Raw genomic sequence first — 25,791 nt, forward strand, 5'->3', positions numbered from 1 at the left:
TTTGTGTGTAGCACGTCTTATATTTTAGTAAAGAAACGACGGTGACTTTCCATCGCCGCGCGCAGGAGCCGGCTGCGCACACAATACAGCATTCACGGCGCTCTGTATGTGGCTCAAGTGACTGGCGTGCCGAGCACTTGGGGCAAGGAGGGCGTGGGGCTCGCTCGGCCACCTGGATCTGGCTCACTGGTGCTGAGAGATGCAGAACGCTGGGAAATGAGCCCCGATTTGGGTAATGCTGGATGGGCTCTTCCAGCTGACCTTTGGTGCTGATGTTCCTGAGCTCCGTGCGATGGTGCAGGGATGGAATAGCTGTTCTTTTCCTTCCCAGAGCAAAAGGCTGGTGTAAGTGGAGGTGCTGGGTTCGCTGCTTGCTGAGCCTGGGAGACGCCAGGGATGGGAAGCGGGAACAGCCCTCGGCGTTTGGGTTTCTTTGGGGACTGAGTGGGGACAGTGTTTGGGCAGCAGGTACCTGGCGCAGGGCTGTGCCAGCAGCTTTGTCCCTGAGCCCTCATGGCCATCCCTGAGATGTTAATTTCTAGTGATAACCCATGTTTCTTGAATGCTGTACATCCCCAGTGCTCCACCTGTGTTCCCATACACACCTCCCCCTCGATGGGGAGCTGAGTCCCCTTTGCCTGTCTGGAGGAAGGGCTGGGATGCTCCGTGGACTGGAAATCTCCTCTGTATCCCGAGAGGCTTACTGGGAGCCCGTCCTGGTCAGCACCTGGGTTCCATGTTTTCTGCCAGATCTCCCCAGTTTGGAGCTGCAGGTTATTTTTGAGTAGTTTAAAAGCTGTGTGTGATGGCTTGGACAGAATGGGTGTTTCCTCAGAGCACGAAGTACACAAAGCCCTGTCTGTCGTCTGTTCTGGGGTAGCCGCTTTCTCAGGTTGGCCACAGGTTTCTCCTTTTTTTTTAATGTCTTTAGTGGAGATGCAAGATTAAATGAAAAATTTCACTTTTTCTCAGAAAAAAAAAAGAAAGAACAGAAATCACTCTAAGCATTAAAAAAGAAGCCTGAGTTTGTGACTTTGAAGATTTATAAAAACAGGAAGTGAATAATAAAAAAAAATCCTGCGTGTGTTTAGATGCTAAAAACTTAACAAATTTTCACGTTGTGATTCAGATCCTGGGTCAGCAATGGCAAAAAGATCTTGCTGGAAGTGCAGCTGCCTGCCCCTTCCCAGTGCTGGGAGTGCTGGCGTGGTGTTGCCTGGCTTTCTCTTTAGCATTTCAAGATGTTTTAGTGATGAAAAAAATAAAATAGTGGGTGAGTGCCTTTCGACTCTGCCCATCCGCCTTCTGCTGTGCCTCCAGCTCCCCTGGGCAGGGCAAGGATGGCATCTGCACCACGGGGCTGAGGGCTGTGGAGGGAAAAGCCAGGGCAGTTACCCATCCTGGCACAGCAGGATGTCCCCTTTCTCCTGAGTCAGAACCATCTCAGTGACAGCACTTCCCTGGGCATCGCTGGCCAGAGCTGCTGCAGAGGTGGGGCGCTGGCTGCTGGCTGGGGCAGAGGTGCAGGAGAAGATGCTTGCCCATTGCTGCTGAAGCTATGGGTCCGTCTGCAAGTGCGTCTGGGTTGAACTCAGTGTTCTCCATCCCTGACAGAGTCTGCACCTTTCCGGAGAAACGTGGGAACAGGCAGTAAATAGCTTGACTGCCACATTCCCCTGGTCCAGCCAAGCTAAGTGACAGCGGAGCCAATAAACTCAGCAGCCACTGAGAAAACCTTTGGCATCTTAAAAATAAGACTCAGACTCCTGAACTACTCTGGTGGAACATAATTTTGCAGCTCTTCCCAGGTATTCCAGACATCCCAGGAATGTCGTATATCCCGCTTTATGTTGTTAGCAGGGGGCCCGTCGGTCGTGCTGGGGTGGAGGTTTGTTGTACAAGGAGGGTGTTCCCCCAAAGACCAGACCTTCCTGATGAAGTCAGTGGTGCTTCTGGCTGCTCAGAGCGTTCAGAGTGGGGATGTGAGCTGCAGGAATGAGTGTGATGGGACTGGACATCAGCCAGGAGGGAAAGCCCATCCTGTTGGGCTTCATACCAGCAGCAAGGGACATGGCTGCTCCTGGGGGGTTTGCAGGGAGCAACGAACCCTGGCCTGGGGGTGCAGGGTGGGGGTCAGGGCTGTGGCTGTTTCCACAGGATGCTCAGTGTCTCTCTGTGCCTGGATCCCCCAGGAAGAAGGAGCGTTGGCAGGGATGCCCGCTCACTTCCCTTTGGTGCTGCAAGCTTGGAGCTTTCCTGGGTCAGGGTTAATGGGGACAGGGTTTTCTGAGGGGCTGCCGAGTGCGTGAGGTGTTTCCGCTTCAAAGGATGGAGCTGGGGCCAACCCAGGGAGCAGCTGGGCTGTGGTAGCTGCGTTCGTTGAGGACAAATGGTTGTTATTTCCCAAAGGCATCAGCCAATTGAAGCACAGAAATCTGCGTATCGTTTGGGCACCACAGCCAGAGTGCAGCCAAGTATGGAACTGTGCAGCTTGTGGGATGGGATGACCAAAGAGTACGTTGTGTCCGGACCCCGTGGTTGTATGTGGGAATTGTAGGGGCACACGGCATTCACAGACCAGGGATTTCCAGAGTCAGCAGTTTTCCTGCAAACTATGTCTATGCCATAAATAAATACATGTACGTATATGTTTGTTGTTACGTTACCATCTTGAAGCAGTTGGGACCCCTGGGTAGCAAGCATCTTTCTAGAGCAGGAAAAAGAAAGGGAAGCAAATGGTGTGGAAATGCATGGCAAATTGGGATGCAATACACAGCAGGGCTCTCACTGCCGCCTGACCCCCAGCCCCAGGAGGAGGCTGGTGGGAAATGAATTACTTTGGGATGGGAGGGCAGGAGGAGACACAGCCCTTGGCAGAGCATGGATCTCGGCTGAGCCCAGCTGCACATCAGGCAGCAACTGCGTCCACAGCAGGGACTTTGTCTGTCGGATAAATATTTGGAGGAAATATGCCATGATGAAAGTGTACAAGGTGTGAGATGCAAGGGGAAGGGCTGGGAAAGATGCACAAAAATTGACAGTGTCTTCTAGATTCCAGGGTTTACCTGGGGAGAGTCTGGGCTGGAGACTGGCTGGGGAGCAGGAGGCTGTCCCGGCTCTGCACGTTGGTAGAGTTAAACCTCCTCACACCCACGATGGGAAAGATCTGCCTCACCCGTCCAGCCTGGAAATTTGAAGCATCTGTCATTCTGAGACTGTGTTGTCGGAGGGGAGGAAAGGACAAGAAGATTTAAGCGTGTGTGCGCCCTAAATCTCCAGGGCATCACTCAGAGGATCCCTGTGTATGCTGAGTGAAGCAGAGCACCCTGGGCTCAGTGGCTGCCAGATGCGGGTCCCGGGCTTGTGCTGCTGAGAGCTTTGGCAGCACTGAGGAGTGGCTTCTTCCCTGTGGAAGGCACTGGGGCTATTCATGGTAAGAGCTGTTGGCAGTTTATGGTCCTGGGGCAGCTACTGGAGCTGGGTGAGTGGCTGGTAACTCTGAGTGTTGTGAACAGGAGAGGCAACAAGATGCCCCAAGATGAGGTTTTCCTGTGAGTGGTCCCCAGGCCCCATCAGTGCTGGGGTCTCCCCAGGGGCTGTGGGGCACAGGGCAGTGAGCGTGGGGCAGGAGCCACCACCTGCTGGCTGACAGCGCTGCGTGTGGCTCCCCACCTGGGCTGGCATTGGCGGGGCAGGGCTGGAGCAGCCCCGAGTTCCCCAGGCAGTGTTGGCTGGAGCAGGAGCAAAGGTTGGTCCTGGCAGAATTTGTCAGGATGTGTGTGCAGGGGAAGGGATAACCCTCCATGGTGGCCAGCTCTCTATGGGGATGACTCTACACCACCAGCTCTCTGTGGGGACAGCTCTACATGGCCAACTCTCCATGGGGACAAATCTGTGTGTGGAGCCCTGAGTGCTGGGTTGTTTTTTAGTTCTCTTATTTTGAGAGGGAAGTAGTGTTTGGGTTTAAATTGAGGGACTTGCGGATATGGCATGCCACCACTGCAGCATCCTCCTTAGCCCTGGGGACCCCTGAACACAGAGAAGCAGCAGTACCTGCCAACATATAGAGTTGTCCCTGTGAAGAGTTGGCTGTGTAGAGGTGTCTCATGGAGAGTTTGCCATGGAGAGCTGCCCAGACCCTGTGTGTGTGTGCGCGCGACCAGGGGACCAGCAGCTGGGCCAGGGCAAGCAGGTGGGGAGGGCATAGGGAAAAGGGTCTGGGGGGAGGATGGAGAAGCAGGACCTGTCTGTGGCCAGGGAAGCCAGGATCCTCCTGGTTCCTGTGGTGCTCAGAGACACAAAGCTCATAGGATGCTCTGTGAACTAAAGAGTTGCTGCGCCTAATGCTTTCTTCTTCCTTTCCCCTGGCTCTGAGCAAAAATAGCTGCTCCAAGGTATGTCTAATGGCAAACCATGTGATTCGGGGGGCAATAGAAATCTTCCTAGCAGGGATATGACAGGGTTCAGTCATCAGCCAGAACGGTACTGACCTCACGAGAGATTTTTCTGACAGAGCTCTGTCTCACTGAAACACTTTGAGTCAGGAGCTACGTTCCCATTTGCCGCTAGGGCAAAAAATCAGCTGTTAGGTAAGGTTTCCCATCAGGAGGTTGGTCACTATAAGCTCCACATTACCTGCGGGGCTCTGGGAAATTGATTTGGACCAGCCCTATGAGCATTCTGCTCTCTGCTTGCTGCAGTCGGTTGCCCAGCACCCTGGAGACCCCGGCATGGAGGTAGGGAGCCTGGCAATGTTGGGTTATGAGGGCTACAGGCTCTGACTGCCGGGATCTCAGGCATACCAGCCTCGCAAACGACCTGGCTGCCTCTCTGTAAAACAAGCATGGTGGTGCTGACTTGGGTGGAAAGTCCCAAGGTCACCAGCAGGATCACTGGGAAAATCGCTATGCACTATTATCATTAATATTTTAAATAACGCTTGCAGCGCTGGCCCGCGCAGCTCCCCTTTTGGAGCCTCCCCGTTGTTTGGTGCCGGGCTGTTTGTGGTGCATGCTGCTGGCCTGACCCCCACCCCCAGCACAGTTTCAAGCCAAACATTTTCTTCCTGTTTTTCCGAGCAGAGCGTACGTCTCTTGTTTCATCTCGTTGGGTGAAACCGATGCAGGGAAGGCAGCTCAGAGCAAGTCTCTATGGCAACAGATGTTTATCGAGCCCCCGAGATGAGGCACGGGGTTGGGGAGAGGCACTTCAGCATCTGGGATGGGGTCTGGGGCAGCTAACACCCTGCTGGAAGGGCAGGGACCAGGGCTGCGGGATGAAGAATATCCTGTTCCCATCCCCTAAGCCCGGGCACAGCTGTGGGATCCTGGTCTGCTTCCTGCAGACAGAAGTTTGGCTTCCTCTGAGGGCCTTTTACACCCAGGGTGCAGCAGCCGCACTGCAGAGGGATTACAGGGTGGATGTCGGAAGCTGGCACAAGCTCTGCATGATCCTGAGGTTGGGAGCCACGGGGCTGGGTGTTTGCTTTGAGCCAAAGGGTCCCGGCCATGCCACTGCCACAATCTCCAAAATCTGTCAGGGATTAATACCTCCCACCCAGAGCTCTGAGGAGCTAACTAGAGCTGCAGATGGGTTAAGTGTTGGTGAGCTATGGACTAACTGGGGCCCACCCTGCCTGTGGGTTTTGAGCTCGGAGTGTCTAGATGGTATTTCCCATTTTTGTGAAAGCCATAAGCCACAGCAAATTTTGGTCAGACAAATAGGATGGTGCTCAGGCACTCAGGGATCGCGGGGCAGGGGCTGGAAGCACTGATAGACTCTGGGATCCCTCTAAGGCTCCGTCGTCAGAGCAGAGCTGGTTCTCCCAACACGGCTGCCAGAGCCAGCCCAGCAGAACTGAGCTGGGCCTCACCAGCTCCGCAGTATGTCAAGGTTGGCCACCCTGTGCCAGAGCCCAGCGCTGTCTATAGGTGGCTCCTGCACACTCGGACCTTCGATACGCTTTTAATTGCTTTAGATGCTCAACAGCTATTAACTGTCCCTCATCCAAATTGAGTTGGTCTGCTTTGAACAGACAGGGAAGTTAGAGTGATGCAGACATGGGGTGACCTTGTCAAGGTCAGACTGTGCATTGGTGCCAGCTTCTGCAGCAATGCATCCCAGTGTGCACCCCAAAGCCTGGGAGAAGCATCTGCCCTCTGGGACTCTGGGTTGTTCTGAAGGAGTGTAGATCAGTAACTTGGGGAGGTGTGGGGAATTCTGTACAATCCTCTGAGACTGGGAGTGGTTGCGTTCTGGAGACACGTCCTTCCTCACCTCTCCATGCATTTCTGGTAGGGCTGCCTGGAACTCGGAGGCTGCCAAGACAGGAAAGCGTAGCACTGCTGTTACTTATTTAACGTATATGCAGCCTGTGGGTATCAGCTGGGAGCGTGCAGTGCTGGAAGTGCTAGGAAATTAGGGTGAGAATGACTTGTCCTTATAAGTCTTCAGGCACATAGGCACAGCGAAGCCAAGCAACAAAACTGATGTCCTTATTTTTCTTGCAGCCACACACAGAGCCACAAGGAATGAAGCATTCCCCCCTCCTTTGTGGTGCTCACCCAAATGCCCCTCCTGCCCAAACCCAGCTGGACGCAGCGGATGGGGAGCAGAGGGATGGTCAGGCAGCGGGCAGGCTGGAGCAATGTCCGGCCCTTTCTTCTAGCCCAGTTAATGCCCTGGGTGGTAAAAATCACAGTCCCTTTGCTTAAGGTGTAATGGAGCTGCTGTGCCCTTTGGGAAGTGGCCGGTGGGCAACGCTCAGCATTGAGTTTCACAGGTGGACAAAACCTGGAGAGACCAGGCACGTGCCTGCCTGGACAGGAACACTTCCAGGGGCCTTTTAGGGTATCTTTAGAGTCAGTTACCTCTGGTGGTGGTGGTGTTTAGTATATTCCTCCACAGAATCCCAGAATGAGAGCAATTCCCATCATCACGGGCAACTTCTTGGCAGGAGGGAGTGGAGCACTGGAACCTGCAATGTGGGGAGAAGGAGTTCAATGTTAGCTTGGTGCCTGGCTGCTGCCCAGGTGAGCAGCAGGCTGTGATGAGGGGAGTTTGTGTGTGGAATTTGACACAGCCACAGCCAGCCCTGCTGCTCCCCCCAGGATGGGCTCATCCCTCTGTGGATCTCCTGCTCCTGAGGGCTGTGTGCAGCTTGGCTTTGCTCTTGGGACCATTTATAGAGTCACAGAATCAAAGAATGGTTTGGGTTGGAAGGGACATTAAAGATTATCCAGTTCCACCCCCTGCCATGGGCAGGGACACCTCCCACTGGATCAGGGGCTCCAAGCCCCATCCAACCTGGCCTGGAACACCTCCAGGGATGGGGCAGCCACCACTGCTCTGGGCAACCTGGGTCAGGGCCTCTCCACCCTCACAGCAAAACATTTCTTCCTAAGATCTCATCTCAATTTCCCCTCTTTCAGTTTAAAACCGCTCTCCGTCGTCCTCTCCTGCGCTGCCCGTGCGGGGCCGGAGCGGCAGCGCGGGGGGCGGCCGCGAGGTGTCGCTGTGCCCGCGGCGATCGCAGCGAGCGGCCGTGAAGCGCCCCCGGTGCTGGTGCCGTGCTTTTCTCCCGGTGCCTGATGCCAGGGAATCATGGAATAGTTTCGGTTGGAAGGGACCTTAAAGATCATCCAGTTCCACCCCCTGCCACGGGCAGGGACATCCCACTGGCTCAGGCTGCCCAAGGGCCATCCAACCTGGCCTGGAACACCTCCAGGGATGGGGCAGCCACCACTGCTCTGGGCAGCCTGGGCCAGGGCCTCACCGCTCTCATGGTGAGGAAACTCTTCCTAATATCCAGTCTAAATCTGCCCCTCTCCAGTTTATACCCGTTCCCCCTGGCCCTGTCACCACAAGCCTTTACAAACAGCCCCTCTCCAGCTTTCCTGTAGCCCCTTCAGGTACTGGAAGGTCGCTACAAGATCTCTTCAGAGACTTCTCCAGGCTGAACAACCCCAACTCTCTCAGCCTGTCCTCTCAGCCATGCAGAGCTCCCAGTGCCATGCAGCGCTCCCATTACCTGCTCCCTGTGCCACGGAGTGTGCCCAGTACCATGCATCACTTCCAGTGCCCACTGCCTCTGCCCACTGCCTCTGCCCGCTGCCTCTGCCTGCTGGCTCTGCCTGGTGCCATGCAGTGCTGCTGGTGCCAACCCCTGGCACCCGGTGCCATGCAGCACTCTCAGTGCTCACTGCCACTGAGATCTCGTGGTGCCCGCTCGCAGTGCCCATTCCCACTGCCTGCTGCCAGTGAGCACTCCCAGTACCCATTCCCAATGCCCGTTGCTGCTGAGCACTCCTGGTGCCCACTGCTGCTGAAGGCTCCCAGTGCCTGCTCCTGGTGCCCACTTCCAGTGCCACCAAACATTCCCGATGCCTGCTACAGGCAGAGCACAGCCAGTGCCTGCTCCTGCCAAGAGCTCCTGGTGCTCACTGCCACCAAGGGGTCACAGTACCTACAAACTCGCGCAGCATGGGCTTCATGACCTCCAGGGAGCCGTCGTGGGGCTCGGGGGTGATGCCGAGCAGCTGGCAGAGGAGGGAGTAGACATTGACGCTTTCGAAGGGCTCAACCACCAGCCCCTGCTTGAAGGCTGGTCCCACAGCGCGGAAGATGGTTTTCATGTTCATGGCCTCGTTGTCAAAACCGTGTTCTCCTTTATTGAACTGGACCTTGTATCTCTGAAAAGGAGAGAGGATGTGAGGGCCCAAACCCTTCAGCCCCCTGCAGCTCAGCCCCTGGCACCGGAGTCAGGCACCAGAGCAGCAGCACTGCCGGATGCCTTCACCTCTCTGATACATGGCTCTCTGTGCCGTGTTCTGCAGCCACGGAGTTTAACGGTCTGTTTGGTTTCTTTGAGTTTTTGATGCTGACCTAATAATGTTAAACTTTGTGGAAGCTGGAGGGCGCTGCCCAGACACAGCTCTCAAGCAATTACATCTTGCAAGTTCCCTCCCTGAATGTCAGTACATCCAAATTTCATCGTACTGAGGAGCTTCACAACGGGAAGCTGCCTGCTGGCCTCGACTTTGGGCCTTCCCTTAATACCAGGCTAGGAACAGATCCTGCAAATGATATTCTGTGTTCATGCAAATCCTGCTCCAAGACTTCTGGGCTCTTTTTTTCTGTTTGGACAGCAGAGAAGGTCTTTACCCAGAGAGCTGGAATTCCCATCTGTTTGTAGGGAGACCAACTGACATGAAGGCGTAAAGCCGGGTAGGTACTGGGGTGCCATGAGAAGGAGAAGAGGAGAGAGGCAATTCACCAAAACACAGTAAGAAATGTCTGCATATACGTCTTACCCCATGGATCACATATCCTGGATCACTGTACAACACGAGTGGAGTGATCCGGGAGTGGTTGGCGTAGTGGAATCTCTTTGGAAATTCTTCTTTCTTGTACACATGTAAGTTTGGGTGGGCATTTTTCAGGACTGAGTACACATGCTCTAATTTCCCTTCTTTTGGCACCAGTAGTCCATTTGGCCCATAATCTAAGAGTTCGAACTGGATGTCTGTGAATGTGAAGTTCTCTACTGTCCGGATGTGAATCTCGTTGGTTTTTATGACAGTCTCCATGCCGTGGTCAGATGTGATAATGAGGTTGAGGTTTGATTCCAGGCCACTTTCCCGGATACGCTGCCTCAAGTAACCGATGGTTCTGTCCACCTGCTTAATCATGGTTTTCCTCTGGGTGGATTCAGGGCCGTACTTGTGTCCTGTTGAGTCTGGCTCACCGAAGTAGAGGGCGATGAAGTCGAGGTTGTTCACTGTGAACCATTCCATGACGGTGTCAATGTTCTCTCTCCAGTGGATTTCATTGCTGTAGTTGAACAAGAGGGGCTCCACCAACTTCATATTCACTTCTTCCCCTTGGTATTTTGCTTTTCCACCAGGGAAGTAGATAGAGCCTGTCTTTAAACCCTGTTAGTGGAGACATTGCATCAACTCACCTGAACTCGCTCTGCAGCACCTCTCCATCTGACAGTGCAACCACCTACTAATGCAGTTAGTTCATTCAGCCCCCTAACATCTACCTCTGCCTCTAATGAGGTTTTCTTACTCATTGCCAATTAAAAGTGATTAATGGAAACCACTGCCCTTCCAAGAACTCTTGCACATTGGTTTTCTCACTGCATTAGCAACACAAGTTATAGCTTTGGAAACAGTGACTCGTTTGTACCTTGCGTGGACACTCTGGCTCTGGACCATCAAGATATTAAGGTGTGTTTTACTCCAGTCATGTAAGCACTCACCTTGAAGTCAATGGGGCCAATTTGGCAGGGAAACACAGGCAAAGGTGTGTGTCTCGTGCCAGGTCTCAGGTCCCATCTCAAAGCCAGATTTAAAGCCTACTGGGATCTAAGAAAGCCTTGCCGCAGTCCCCAGTGATGGGGGACCTGATGCTGCAACCCAGAAGGTCTTGGGTGAGGCTGTGGAAATGCAGTTTATGCCTTGGAGCGTATGAAACCCTTGGGCACGTGATGTTCCCTAAGGAACCAGCTGAGGTTTCTTTCAACAGGAAAAAGATAACCTGTTTTATTAATGTCTTAATAAATCTGAAATGCATCTATTATTTTCTGCTCTTTTTGAGAGAATGATCATAATTATTCCTGCCAGTATCTGGGGATTTCGTTTTTTTTGCTGGTCTAATTAGCCCGTCATTTGCAGTGAGGATGTTAGCTCATGGCCACTAGAGATCGTGGCTTGCCTGTAGCTTTCACTACATGAAGGCAGGCAGTCTCCGTCTGTGCAGGGTCTGTGCGTGAGAGGAGGCTGCTGCACTTGCCTGTCTCTGAGCGGTGATCCAGATGGGCAAGCTGCCGTTGTCCCACCAGCTGTCCACGCCTTGTGTGTTGTAGTAGGGCAGCTTCTGGCCCGTGCTGGTGTTGAACCACATGTTGTGAATCACCCCATGGTTCTCCAGGTATTTCCCTGTTGGGAGGGACAGAGAAGGTGGTGGTGAGCCAGGCTGCTGTTGAGGGGAGGGAGTCTCACCCCTGTGCTGGGCTACAGGTCAGCTTCTGCCTCTCGTACTCCATCCCACCTCTCCCTTTGCCTCTCCTTTATCTCCTGCCTCGTACAAGTGAGGGCACTAGGACAGGGAATGAGATGTTGGGGGGATGCCTGCTCCTTACGTGGTTGTGTTGATCCCAGGGGGTGTCTTACCCAGACCCTGAGCTCATGCACTATCGCTTCTGGAATTGCCAGTGCTGCCTGCAATTGCTCCTGCCCTTCTCGGTGCGGGCAGGGTTCACTGTTATCCTGCATTTCACTAATCACTTTGGTGTTTCACTTTCTCTGTTGTTCACAACCCTGAGGTCAGCACGCAGCAGAAATTCCTGATAGAAATGAAAGACTTGCACTTTGTGACATTACCTTTCATGCTATTTTTATTATTCTGGTCCTGAAGACTGCAGAGTTACTTCTGCACAATATCCCCATCCTCCCTTATACTGACAATGCCTCCTTGCCTTTTCTCATCAGCAGATTTCATTAGCATGTTCCACTCTTTTATGCCAAGGTTATTAATTAAAATCTTAAATAAGATTGGCTCCAAAATCGATTGTTCAGGAATTCCTCTGCTGCCCTCCCTCCAGCTTGACAATCTCCTCTTGGCATCACCTGCTGTCCTCTTCCCTGCAGCCTGTTACTTCTCCGTGCTAGAGATTTTGTACTAATCTTCATCTTCTCCATCTTAACTAATGATTTCCCATGCGGTACTGTATCAAGTATAGTATTGAAATCCAGAAAGATTAAACTTGGTACGCCTCCCTTGTCTAAAAAATCATTTATCGTATAAAAAGAGGGTATCAGGATGGTCTGGTACTATTCACCTTTGATAAATACAGGTTCAGTTCACAGAGTCGTAGAATTATTGAGGTTGGAAAAGACCTGTGAGCTCATCCAGTCCAACCGTCAGCCCAACATACCTGTGCCTACTAAACCATGTCCTGAAATGCTACATCCTCATGCTTTCTGAACACCTCCAGGGATGGGGACTCCACCACTGCCCTGGGCAGCCTCTTCCAGCGCTTCACCACTCTTTCGGTAAAGAAATTTTCCTAATATCCAATCTAAACCTTCCCTGGTGCAACTTGAGGCCATTCCCTCTCAACCTATCACTTGAATCTCTTTCTGCAGCTACTGCCTCGCCTCTCACTGGCTGGGGAGCGTGGATTAGGAGAATATTGTATGGAACATTATTTTGTGTTTGTGCCTTTATAACTATATTTAAGTGTTTGCAATGTTGTAGCATGTGTTGTACTCAATTAAGTACACAGATTAGAGGCTATCAATATTCGGCTTCTATATAATATAAATGCAGATACACTAATAAAAACTAACGGAGGACAAACAAATGGAGAACAAACAAACAGAGAGTAATTTGTGCCAGAGCTGAGCACTAGTGACTAAAATAAATGAATATTAAGCTGCATAAACTGCAATCTTTGTTTTGTGACTGTGGTAGTTAAGGAAGAAAAGTAAACTTTAACTCCAGGCTATCCTGTAACAAAAGAGAAGGAAGCATCTTGAAATAGGCAAAAAGGATGTCTGGAGGCTGCGAGAGTGAACCAAGAGAAGACCCCCAGACTCTGCGATGAGGGTTGGATGAGCAGTAGTTCCATTGGGAAACTGGGTGACCTATAGAAATCCAGTAACAACCAACAGGCACCCAGCTGGAGCTGCAGATTACATGCGTTGGGAATAAATATATCCAGAAGAGTTGATCTGATCTGCTGTTAGAGTGGAACTTAGGGATGAGCCCTGTTGGGATAGCCTCCACGTAATTCCTACCACGGTCTAGGTGGTGGCTGCATAATTCCTTCATCTGCTGCTATTTACCCTTGAGAAATACAGGTTCATTTCTATCACTTTCTGTAACTACTGCCTTGTCTCTCGCTGTATTTCTAAAATACAGCAATCCCAAAGTTTTGCACGCTGCCGGGGCTGGATGGCTGCTCAACTTAAGTTCCTTCATTGATGCAAAAGCCTTACATTTGCCCTTCCCCAGCCTGCACCCTGTGCTGCTCCAACCTGGCCCAGGACCAGTGGGCACTCACCAGTCAGCAGCGTGAAGTGGCACGGGCTGGTGATGGTGATAAAGGCAGGAGTCATGTACCGTGCCTTCACCCCCTCTGCAGCCATAGCGTCGAGGTTGGGGGTGTCCACGTCCTGGTCGTAGTTCCACCGAAAGCCATCGAAGGACACCAGGAGGAGTTTGTTGCGGCTGGATGCCTGCCGCACAGGGACACAACTTGCTAAAGAGAGGGCAGCAAATAGGAACCCCAGTGAAGGGAACATCTTCGTGCCCTTGAAGTGCAATATCTCAGACATCCAGAGAGCTCACATTAATACATGCAGGATGGGACTAAGTTCAGTTTTTATCTAATCTTGCAGTTGCTGATCAGGTGCATGGCTTCAGCCAGCAATTCCTATCTGTTTTTCGTCTGACTGAGGTAGATTAACTTAGATTTCCTTCAGGGTCAAACACCAAATCTGCCTCCTCCATCAGTGGCATCAGGTGCTGTTTTAGTGCTCATGAATGGGAAGAATGTCTCATGTGGCACGAAGCTGCCTTCTACAGTCAGTATGTGCAAAACCTGCCTCCACACCACTCTCTCCTCCAGCCACCGTCCTTCACCCTGTGCTGGCTTCTTGCAGCCCATTGCTGTGTCTGTTCCTCACTCCTGGCTTTTGGTGCCCTGCTCTTTGGTCAGTTCAGCATCAAAAGGAAACTCACCCACCTGCCATCTGAAGAGAGAAGCTCAGTGGCTCAGAAAGGAGCTTGGATGTACCTGAGGATCTTGAGTGTGGCTTTGTGGAGATACATGCTGAGGAAGAAGGCTCTTTCCTGGATTCTGGCTGTGCCAGCAACCCTCAGAGGTGCTCCAGAGGGTGAGCCCACCTCTGAAGCCCACGTGTCCAATCAGCCAAGCTCCCGCTGCCCAGGCTCTGCTGCTTGTTGTGCGTGAATCTCCTCATACACATAGAATCACAGAATCATTTATGTTGGAAAGGACCTTTAAGATCATCAAGTCCAACCATTAGCCTAATGCTGACAACTCTGCCACTAAACCATGTCCCTAAGTACCATGCTTACGCAGCTTTCATATCCCACCAGGAATAGTGACTCCATCACTTCCCCGGACAGCCCATTCCAGTGCCTGATAACCCTTTTGGTGAAGAATTTTTTCTTAATATCCAGTGTAAACCTCCCCTGGGGTAACTTGACCACTTCCTTTCATCCTATCGCTTGTTACTTGCAAGAAGAGACCAACACCCACTTCACTACAACCTCCTTACAGGTAGTTGTAGGGAGTGGTGAGGTTTCTCTTCAGACTCCTCTTCTCCAGTCTAAACAGCTCCAGGTCCCTCAGCTGCTCCTAGAACCCCTGTGCTCCAGACCTTCCGCAGCTCCACTCCCCTTCTCTCAATGTCTTTCTTGTAGTGAGGGGCCCAAAACTGAACCTGGGATTTGAGATGAGGCCTCGCCAGCGCCAAGTGCAGGGGCACAATCCCTTTCCTGCTGATCTAAGCCAGGTTGCTGTTGGCCTTCTTGGCCACCTGGTCCACTGTGGGCTCTTGTTCAGCCGCTGTTGACCAGCACCTCCAGGCCCTTTTCCACTGGGCAGCTTTCCGCTCTTCTCAATCTTGAAGCGTTTCATAGGGTTGTTGTGACCGAAGTGCAGCACCCAGCACTCAGCCTTATGGAACCCCATCCTGTTGGATTCAGCCCATGGGTCCAGCCTGTCTAGAACCCACTGCAGAGCTTTCCTACCCTCAAGCAGATCAACGCTCCCACCCAACTTTGTGTCGTCTGCAAACTGACTGAGGGAGCACTCAATCCTTTTGTCTGGATCCTCAACAAAGATATTGAACAGCACCGGCCCAACATGGAGCCCTGGGGACATCGCTTGTGACTGGCCGCCAACTTGATTTAACTCTGTTCATCACAACTCTTTGGGCCAGGCCATCCAAACAGTAAAGAATGTGCCTGTCCAAGCCATGAGCAGCCAGTTTCTCCAAGGGAATGCTATGGGAAATGGTGTCAATGGCTTTACTAAAGTCCAGGTAGACAACACCCACAGCTTTTCCCTCATCCACTAAGCAGACCACCTTTTCTTAGAAGGAGATCAGGTTAGTCAAGCAGCATTTGCCTTTCCTAAACGCGTGCTGGCGGGGCCTGATCACCTGTTTGTCCTGTACATGCCGCGTGATGGAACGCAAGATGATCTGCAATGCTGACCCTCGCTGTATCAGCACCCCATTTTATCAATATCTGTTGTCTTTATGACTTCTCCGGGGTTTAATCATTACTAATGCCTCATTTCTCAGCAAAACTGAGTTTAAGGCTCTTGTAGCCTTATCTAATAGAGGGTGCCTTGATGTCTGAGTAGCCTCTTCCCCTATGCTTGCTTCCCAGGTGTGACATGGGATAATTGTGTGAGGAATCTGCAAGAGGTTCAGGTGATCCTAACAGGGACCTCATGGCCGACACAAGACAGGAGCACAGCCTTGGATGCTGCATTTGCAGTCAGTGGAAGCGAGCCCAGGCTGTACTGGAATGGAGCCTACTCTGAGCCCCAAGCCAACCTCTCCTCCTGCTAACGGAGGGCATGGGGTGGGTGTAAGGTCTGATGGCAGCCCAAGGATAATCCCTTTTCATGGAGCAGAGATCAGAGCCTGCTGGGAACCAGAGCTCTTTGCTGGGTGCTGCAAAGCGGGAAGTTGCTGGTGTGACCACACGTCTTTGCACCCTGGGTTTGGCCAGACTGGAGTGGAGTGGTCACTCTGCTGGGGTCGTGTCTGTCCATCACAGCAGCTGCCACAGATCCAGACAGCGGAGAGCAGTGGGAGAGGATCTCCCTGAGCCACCTGCTCTGCCAGCCCTGCATTGCAGTTTGCTCAGGGAACTATTTTATTAGCGTTTGCTGCCCTGGATCCTTTACTGTCCTTTCTGCAAGGGCAGAAGGGCCTGTCAGGTACTGAAGGTTTAAAGGGCTCATAAGATAAAGATATTATCACTTATCAACCTCAAGGAAAGTCCTTAATATTCAGCATGTTGTTCTGAGGTGGGTCAATAAGTTCCCATGCCATTGCTAACAGCACAGGGGAAGGTCCTGATAAGGCATCGTGATCATCGGCTCTGCTGGGGAGGGAAGAGGCTAGAGAGAAGGAAACACTGCTCTAATCTCTGAGGAGTATTTAATAACAGGAGTGTCTCAAGGCACATTTTGATATTTGATAGCTGAGAAGCATGAGGCACAGATAAAGGACGTCACCTTTGGCCACCCTGCCTGGGGACTCTGTTGATCTCCAGATAAAAAGGCTAGTGGAGTTGATCTTACATCAGCAGCATCCCAGGCACTTACCCTGCAAGCAGATGTGCCCGAGAAGCTGTGGCTGCTCTGAGACTACCAAGTCTCGGCTCAGCACCCTCCGGATCACTAATACCTTGCTGACAGCACTGATCCTGCATGGTTCTCACGAGAATACGCGATGAGCTGCGCTCTGAGGGTGCAAGTCATCAGTCCCAACACCTAGTTGGGGAAGATGGTCCCTGCAAAGGTGTGTTGGGGCCAAGACTGTCCTTCCCACACTTGTGTACCCATTGACTCGGTGAAGACAGATGAATGGGCTGGAAAATAGAAATCATGAGCACAGAACATAGAAATCAACTTCTCTGTTCCCCAAACAGAGCCCCCTCCCAGGTGTCTGCCAGGGTATTGGAGGGCAGGATCGCTGCAGGCTGCAAGTGGTGCATTTGCATGTAGCATAGATAAGTTGATGGAAAACAAGTAGGTGTTTTTCTGTGTCTGAAACAAAGTGCTTGGGTGCCCAGCCTGTTTCCAGCCTTTGGAAAAAGCAATGTGCCAAGCACCTCTGGGGCAAAAATACAGCTTCCCTGTGGCTTGTGGCTGTGTGCGGGCAGCACTGGGCAGCTGCCAGGGCTCTGTGCTGGGAGGAGCGGTTTGGTCAGGCAGGCAGGGGCCAGGTGGTTTCCTTCTTTATTTTTGAATTTTAAAGGGAAAAGCAAATTGCAGATGTCTCAGAGCTGCCACTTCAATTTCAGTCAAGAATATCACACTTTGTCCCACATGAGGGCTCACTTGGCTCCATGGGGCACGTGTCTGTAGGGATCTCTTACTGGCATGGGCTGAGCTGCTCCATGGTGATGGGATTGACAAGTGGGCGATGCCTGGGCAGGGCTCCATGGATGAGACTTTTTGTCTGGACCATGAGGGATTGGAGGATGCTTTATAAAAGCCCTCCACGCCCCTTAGAGCCTTATTGACGCTGCTCTGCCTGAATACTGAAGGAGGAAATGCTGTGAAGTGTAAGGATAGCAGAAGCCTGCATCTGAGTCCCCTCAGAAGAGGTAGGACACGTGCAGGGTCCCTGGGTGGGTGGTGGCAGCTTCCCTTGGAAAAAGTCTGCTCTGCAGCCTTCTCTGTTCCCCAGACAGAACCCCCCTCCCAGGTATTTGCCAGGATGTTGGAGGGCAGGATTGCTGCAGGCTGCAAGTGGTGCATTTGCATGTAGTATAGATAGTTGGTGGAAAAAAGTAGGTGTTTTACTCACATTGCTGTCCCACCTGGAGTAGCTCTGCTCTGTAGATTGGAAGCACTGTCCCAGTGTTTAAAGTGTTGCGTATGCAGCTCACCAGGAAGAGGGTGAAAGAAGGGAAAATGGGAGAGAGATGGTGGCCAGGAGGGTGAGGAGAGAATTGAACAAAGCAGCTGGAGCTGCTCTGGTTTTCTCTTTACACTAAGCCTGCCTTCTCATCAGCTCAGTGCAGCTCAGACAGGGGTAAATGTCTGCAGTTCTCCTCTTGGCTCCCAGCATGTGATTGTCTGAGTACCAAGGGTCTGAAGGAGCTCATTAGTGTCCATGAAATATATCTAGTGCCAGGAACTTGTGGTTAAAGTTGTAATACTGCCTTGGTGAGCCAAACCAGGAGGAGCAAGCAGCTGAGTGGGTCTGGAGGGACGGTGAGGGGACTTCTGTGGAGATACTGAGGGTCGAATGGATCTGCAGAGTCTGTGGAAACTGCTGGAGACTGGATGCACCTGGGAGAGTTGGGTAGACTTGATGTATGTGGAGCAGATCCTGTTCTGCTCCCTGTAGGACACAGCTGGGGGCAGCTCCTGGACAGCAGGCTGTTCCCAGGCAGAGTGGACACCCAGCTTTGCTCACACCCACTGCCATCCAGGGACACTCATTGCTGTCTGTGGGTGTCCGAGCTGCTTTATCCCAGGCACGGACAAGGAACTGGGATGCAGGTGAAGAAAACGTTGATAACAGCTTCAAAGTCAGAAGCAGAGCAGCAGTGACAGCATGCTGGGTGAAATCAAAAGCCAGGAACAGTCCTGGACTTGGCCCAAGCCCTGAGGCAGATGGAGGCAGGGAGGTGCTGCAGCTAAGCAGCTTGGAAAGGTTGGGAGAGGAGGCTTTGGTTCCTGCAGAAGAGCTCCTCAGGCAGTGCCTCGATGCCTGCACCAGCAGGCATGAATTTGGGTCTGCGAAACAGCTCCCTTGATGCTCCGAGAAGCCCCAGGGGCTGCGGGTGCTGTGGTCTGCAGCGTCACCGCAGGGCTGAGCGTCGAGAGGGACCCTCTTGCCAAGCAGTGGTGGCTGCGGGGATCCTCTAAACCGCCCCTTTCCCCGAGCCTGTGCCGCAGAAGGCCGGGCAGGACCGTGCTTCAGCCGTGGCTCTCGGTGCGGTGCCCTCTGCCCGGCGGCTCTGCTCCGGGAGCCCCGCGAGGGGACCCGCATGCCGCGGGCTCGGCCACCAGGTGGCGCTGGGGGGCTGCGGGGAGGCGGGAGCCGGCGGGTCCCGGGAGGATGTGGGGGTCCCTTGGGAGCTGCGAGGCTGTGGAGGTCGGGGGTCCCCATGAGGTTGTGGGGGTCGGGGGGCTCCGGCAGGCTGTGGGGAGGTGGGGGTTGGGGGGGTCCCCAGGAGGTTGTGGGGGTCGGGGGGCTCCGGCAGGCTGTGGAGAGGTGAGGGTTGGGGGTCCCCAGGAGGTTGTAGGGGTCGGGGGGCTCCGGCAGGCTGTGGAGAGGTGAGGGTTGGGGGTCCCCAGGAGGTTGTAGGGGTCGGGGGGCTCCGGCAGACTGTGGGGAGGTGGGTGTTGGGGGTCTCCAGGATTTTGTAGGGGTCGGGGGGCTCCGGCAGACTGTGGGGAGGTGGGGGTTGGGGGTCCCCAGGAGGCTGCAGGGAGGCAGCGGTCGTGGAGTCGCAGGAGGGGCTCTGGGATGCTGAGGGGAGGCAGGGATTGGGGGGGGTCTCCAGAGGATGTGGGGGTCCCTTGGGGGCTGCAAGGCGACAAGGGTCAGGGGTCCCCAAGAGGCTTGCAGGGGTTGGGGGACTCAGGAGTTGGGGTCCCTGGAAGGCTGTGGGCAGTGGGGTTTGGGGTTCCCCAGGAGGCTGTGGGGGTTGGAGGGCTCTGGGAGGCTGTGGGGAGGCAGGGGGTTCCAGGAGGCTGTGAGGGTCCCTTGGGGTCTCTGGGAGGCAGTGGGGAGGCAGGAGTCTAGGGGGCCCAGGAGGATGCAGGACAGCAGGGGCTGGGGTTCCCAGGAAGCTGTGGGGCAGCAGGGGTGAGCACTGTGCTCCTCGGGAGTGCCTTGTAAGGGCAGGTGGGAGGGGAGGTGGAGGACCCTTCCCATGATGTTCCTACCTGTCAGGGTATTCACCTGGTTGTCTGCTGTCAGCTGGGTTGGGAAATGTGGCACCTGCCCCTTTTAGGAGTTGCTGTTCGGAGCGGTGCTGATTGCAGCTGGATTGGGTCCAGAGAGATGCATGTGAGGGATGGAGATGCGAGGAAGGGGCTGAGCTGCTCTGATCTACCTATGGTCAGTGCTTGAATCTGAAAAGGGGTGGGTGACACAGCACCATGACCCCCCGCAGGCCCATTGCTATCTGTTCCTGTTGGACTGCAGGGTCTGGGAAGGGAGACAGTGACAGGAGCTTTTGTTGCACAGCCCACAGCATAGGATCCAGTGATGTGTAGGGGTGGAACACATGTCCTGTGCTCCAGAAGGGCCAGAAGCAGCCTCTTGGAGTCAAGGATTTCAGCCCCAGTGGGAGAAAGGGAGCTCATCCCCTGGGAGGGACCTCAGGGGACAGGCACATTTCTCATTCTTTTCACAAGCACATATAGAAACTCTGCCTTAAGCACAATCCCAGGCTCTAATGCTCTGGAGACATCACTAGTTGCGTGCCTGGTCCCCAAAGACTCTCCTGCATGGAGGCCAGAGCTGCTTCCCTCTGCTTTCTTGGCTTGGGTCAGGCTCTGGCCATCGCCTTTCAGTAAATGTGGGAAGGGGAGTAGAAAGGGGCAGGATTGAGGATAACAGCCTTGGAGAAAACATGAAGACAGCATGGAGCTGGAGTGGCCGAAGGAGCTGTGTGTTCGATGGAGCCCAGGGCAGGAGCGCGGCGGGGCCTTGGTGCCAGGGCTGAGTCAGTTGCAGCACTGTCAGCGAGACCCAGAGGTTGTCCCCACTCGCTACCTGGGACTGTCTGCCTTCCCAAGTGCTAAATTTGCTCATGGGTTGAAAATCAAGACTCTCTCCTGAGGAAAACCCGTGTGTGGTGACTCAGCTGAGTGCTGGCACCACCCGGACGGGCTCCGAGCGCGCTGGGTCAAGAGGGGCACTGGAGCATCTCTCAAGGTTGGGACCTGACTCAGCAGCAGCTCTGTTTACCTGGCGCTGGTGCAAAACCTTCTTGGGAGGGTGACTGCTTTGCCATCCAGTTTGCACTTCTATGTGGTGGTCTTTGGGAGCAATCCAGCCCAGTGCTCAGGGTGAGGGAAGAGGCAAAGGGACAAGAGCAGTGAGGAAAACTGTTTTGCAGCCATTCCTTCTCCAAGGAGGCAACTGTCAGACGGGCTGATTTGGGCAAGTGAGGCTTTGCATGTCTCTTCTGCTCTGGGGTGAGCTTCCGAGAACTCCCATACCTCCCTGTACCTTCTTGGGCTGGGCCTCACAGCAAGGACCAACACCTAAAGTTTACCATAGCCTTTGGCCCATGGGAGAAAGGCTCATGGCTAAAACCTGGCTGTTGTTCTCCACAGTCAAGTGATATCCCTGGCTAATGATCACAGGATCATAGAGTGGAAAGGACCTTAAAGCCAGTCCAGTGCCAACCCCTGCCATTGTCAGGGACACCTCCCACTAGATCAGGTTGACCAAGACCTCTTCCAACATGGCCTTGAACACCGCCAGAGATGGGGCAGCCACGACTTCTTTGGGCAGCCAGTGCCAGCGCCTCACCACCCTTACAAGAAAACATTTTTTTTCCTAATATCACATCTAAATCTTCCCTCTTTCAGCTTAAAAACATTCCCCCTCATCCTGTCCCTGCACTCTCTGATAAAGAGCCCCTCCCCAGCTTTGATGAGAGGCTTGAATCCCTTCTCTTCCCTACCAGTTGCGTTTCCATTCCCTCTAACACCCTGACCACTGTTTGTGAATGCTCATGTCTGCTCCAGAGCCCAGGGTGTTTCTGGGGGTTCAGCACAAGGCTTTTCATCAGGCCATGGCCTGGGCTCCTCTTTCTGCTCCCTTTTGGGGTACGAGCCCTGAGGAGCAGAGCAGGGTCAGCTCTGTCTCTTGTGGCTGCAGCCTGGCTCTGCTCTCCACTTGGGACCATTCCTCTGCTGCTCGGTTAAACCTGGCATCGACCGCTCCATCAGAGCCTGGGGCTCTTTCTCAGCTTTCTTAGCTAATGGTTGTGTCTGCCTCCCATTGATCCTCAGCTGCAGAGCTCATTGATTAAGTACATTTCTTATTACACTTAATGCTATTTTACTCCTTTCTGGGCTTACCTCGTGCCAAGTGCTTCTGCCTGCCAGGGAGAGAATTCCTCTGGTTGGAGAAACATCCCTCCCTGGTGCTGGCCTTCCCCTCAGTCTCCACCACTGCCCCTCCGTCTGCCCGATTTGCCTTTCTCCTGCTCTCCCACCTGCCTTTTCCTCATGGGCCAGGGCAATCCCTCTGCCTCCCAGTTCTTTGCCCCTTGTGTCTGCTCCCACGCCCTCCCTGGAGGTCTGATTTTTCTCTCAAGTGAAGTAACGAGGCAACCACGGTTCCCAATACTTCAAGAGGGCTGTGAGCTTCCTGGAACAACCCGTCCTGTACCCTGCCTCTGCACAGCTCCTACTGCATCTTGCAGATGCCTCCACTGGGCTGCCAGGGACCTTGCACGGAGCTCATAGACTCATAGAATGTCCTATATTGGAAGGGACCCACAAGGATCATCGAGTCCAACTCCTGTCTCTGCATAGGACAACCCTAACATTCACACCATGTGTTTGAGGGCATTGTCCAAATGCTTCTGGAGTATTGTGAGCGCAGTGAGTGCTTCCCTGGGGAGCTGCTCCAGTGCTCCACCACCCTCTGGGTGAAGAGTCTTTTCCTGATGTCCAACCTAGCACATCTTCCTGCCATTCTCACAAGTCCCTCCAATCTTCTGGTGCATCCCTTCCTGTTGTGTGCTGCAGCATCTCTGCAGCTTGCAAGAGCGCACAACATGTAAGGTTGCCCTGCCTTATTGGAGTAGCTTTGCAGTCTGGGGTGCCGTATTCTGGATGTTTTATGGGCTGCTCAAAACTGCTTGAGAGGCAGGAGATCTCCTGCGTGCTGCAGGCTTGGTCAGAGGGATGCAAGATTCCCTCACTATTGCTGCCTGGGGGTGGTGCCAAGGCAAGTGGAGAAGATGGGTCAGCACCTCAGCAGGTGTCACCCGCCTGAGGCAGAATCGTCTCCCTGTAAGGTTAGCTCTAACTTTTTTGCAGCACAAGGGCGTTGTCAATCCAGCAACTGAGACAGCCTGGCCCTGCTGAGCCACCCATGCCAGCAGCCACCCAGCCAGGGTGAGAGACACCAGCCAGGGCACGGTGTTCTCCTTTGCCTCTCCCCCCCAAACACGTTCACACGCAGCACGCACTATGTGTTGCCTTACTCGGTGCCTCACCTCCTTTCAACTCTCTCGTATGCATCATTCAAAAGCCATAACATTATTGGGCATAAAATATTTACTTAACTGAGCTTTTTGCAAATATTCCCCTCCATTATTTTTCCTCCTTTTGGGAGCAGACACTGCTTCTCCTGTGCTCTCAAATGGCTTCTCTTAAATAATACAACAAGAACATATGAACACCCAGTAGCCTTTTTCTTTCTCTTGAAATATCCATAAATATAACAGTGTCACCAATCCATTACACCAGGACCATGGCTCAGGAACGCTCAGTAGCAGAGGCCCAGCCCACATAATCACCTTGCTGCTGGATGAGGGACAGGCAGAGAAGGTGCTTAGGGAGGGAGCATAAATACCTGAGAAGGAATGACAGGTCCCTTCCAACCCAAAGCAATCTGATTCTATGATGCGCAGTATTAATATTAATTAAGAAATGTTCCCTTCAGAAGGGACATCTGAAGCTTAGCAGAGGCAATGAAGGACTGAGCACTCCCAGTCTGGTCCTAGCTAGGGTGCCGGGCCAATTGCTCCAACCAAAATTCCCTACAGCAGTTAAATGGCTGGTGCCCTGGAGGCCAGCCTGAGGCACAGGGATGCTGAGGGGCCCTTCCCACTGCAGACAGCAGCGTGGGCAGTCCTCAACAGCTCTTGAAGAGCCAGACAAGGTATTTTAGAGCTTGAGAAAGCCAGAAAGGGAGGGTGTTTTTTTCAGAAGTAGATGTGTGTGTTGGATGATGATCATGTTCTCCACATGTATGAAGGCATCAGGCTGCACATCCACAGATTTCCCTGTCATGGACCAGAGAAGGGACAACTCTCCATGGTGAGCCATTACAGTTAGGGTCATGCTTAGAGTTGACCCCGTGGAGAAGTTGTCCCAGACCCCTATGGACTGGTGCTTGTGTTATGGGGGGCTTTCCCCACAGAGGCTGCCATGGGAGGGCTCATGGCAGGGGCCTGGCTGTGGGTTGGTGTGTGTCCAGTTTGGGGCTGTGCCCACCAGGCATGGGAGGGAGCTCCTTGGGTGCGGGTGCTCCATGCCCCTGTTGCAGGGGGGTCTGGATCCCTGTGCACAGGGTCTGCCAGGCCTCCCGATGGGAATGTGACTCATGGCTGTGGGGTGGGCTGTATCCAGGTTGTGGTGTCCAGTTCCTGGCTGTGAGAGGCTGTGCCTAGATGGAGGGGTCTGGATCCCAGCTGAGCCCAGCCTGAGGGTCCGGGAGGTACCTGGCCAGGGGGTACCTGGAGGGGGGTGTGCATGCCCAGGTTGGAGGTCTGGTTCCCTGCTGGGGAGGCTGTGCCCAGACGAGGAGGTCTGGATCCCACCTATGCCCAGGCTGGGGGTCTGGGTCCCAGCTGGGGGAGGCTGTGCCTATATGGGGGGTCTGGATCCCAGCTATGCCCAGGCTGGGGGTCCAGCTTCCGGCTGGGGGGGCTGTGCCCAGGTTGAGGGTCCAAGTTCTGGCTGGGGGGGAGGAAAGAGGCCGTGCTCAGAGCCGGGCTCCTGCTGAGGGGTCCGGGTCCCCCTTGTTGGGGTCCGGGTCCCCGTTGGGGGGCGAGGGCGCTCCCCGCCTGCCCGCGGGTGCCGCTGAGGCCGGCGCTGTCCGTGGTGCTGAAGAAGGCAGCGGGGCCGCTGCGCGCTCCCCCTGCGCGCTCCCGCGGTTGCTCCCTATTGATTCGCCTGATTCTATCAATATGTGCCCAGAGGAGTAATCCTCCCTTAATCCGCCACACCCCCGAAAGAGAGGAGGTCGCGGGGTGGGGGTGGGGGGGACACAGGCAGAGTGGCCTCCTTTCCCCCCCGGTAGCCGTCCCTGCCAGAAAGGCTTGACTGATCTCTGCAGTTCTGGCTGGGTATTCATGGGATGCTCAGGGTTTCCTCTCTGGTAGGGTATAAAGTCTTCTCACAGGGAGGAAAAGCAGCAAATGGCAGAAAAAAGCCACAAAGAAAACACTGCTGCAGTAAGAATAAAAAAAAAATAAATTAAAAGGACCCTTTTCCCTTATACATATGTTATTATTGTCCTCATGGGATCTGAGCCTCCAGGATGTATCTGCTGATAAAGAAACAAGTAGTTAAATAAAGCATACTGGGAGGAGGGCATGGGGATGTACCCAAGGCTATGACCCCCGTCCAGGAGGGCTGAGGGACGGATCTCGAAATTTAATATCTTATCATCTTCTGCCAATCTCATTTGCTGGCTGTTATCAGTAATAGCTGGGATTGTTTAAATCTAAAGCTGACAGGGCAGGATTGTGGGGAATCTTACAGTGTGGGTGGCAAAATGGCAGATGAATGTTGCCGAGTCCAAGTAATACAGATGAGGACACAACCTTAACTACAAAAACACGAAGCTGGCCTTTAATTTAATATTTTCTACTTGGGAAAAGAGACCTCACAGTCGTTGAGGGTAGTTCTATGAAAATGTCATCTCAGTGCCCAGTGTCAGTCAAATACAGCAAATTGCTTGTTAGTAGTTATTAGGAAAGAGACTGAAAACAAAACAGGCAGCAGCATTATGCCAAGGTATAATACAATATGTCGCAGTGCAAATGCTGTGTGCAGTTTTGGTTGCCCAATCACAAAAAGGAGGTTGTTGAACTAGAAAAGGTAGAGAAAAGAATGACAAGGGTGATCAAAGGCACAGAACAGCTTCTGGATGAGAAGAAACTAATAAATTAGGACTCACTTGGTTAGAAGAGAGAAAATAGAGGTGATATACGATTGAGTTCTATAAATTCAGGAGCAGTAGAAAGGTGAGTAATAGGAAATGGATAGTCATTGTTTCTTGCAAA

The 25,791-nt window shown here is 53.2% G+C and overlaps 2 protein-coding genes across 2 annotated transcripts in view; one reads left to right on the forward strand and one right to left on the reverse strand.

Annotated features, from left to right (window-relative positions):
• Nucleotides 1-25,791, forward strand: part of RBFOX3 (RNA binding fox-1 homolog 3) — a 193,666-nt gene that overhangs the window by 614 nt on the left and 167,261 nt on the right. The gene's annotated exons all lie outside the window — the stretch shown is intronic.
• On the reverse strand, nucleotides 6,888-13,313 carry ENPP7 (ectonucleotide pyrophosphatase/phosphodiesterase 7). Its single transcript, XM_009561139.2, has 5 exons — nucleotides 13,073-13,313; nucleotides 10,798-10,943; nucleotides 9,312-9,932; nucleotides 8,477-8,690; nucleotides 6,888-6,976 (listed from the first exon to the last, which is right to left on the reverse strand). The coding sequence occupies exons 1-5, from the start codon at nucleotides 13,311-13,313 to the stop codon at nucleotides 6,888-6,890; spliced, it is 1,311 nt and encodes a 436-aa protein (XP_009559434.2).

This window comes from Cuculus canorus, chromosome 18, assembly GCF_017976375.1.
Source record: "Cuculus canorus isolate bCucCan1 chromosome 18, bCucCan1.pri, whole genome shotgun sequence".
Lineage (NCBI taxonomy): Eukaryota > Metazoa > Chordata > Aves > Cuculiformes > Cuculidae > Cuculus > Cuculus canorus.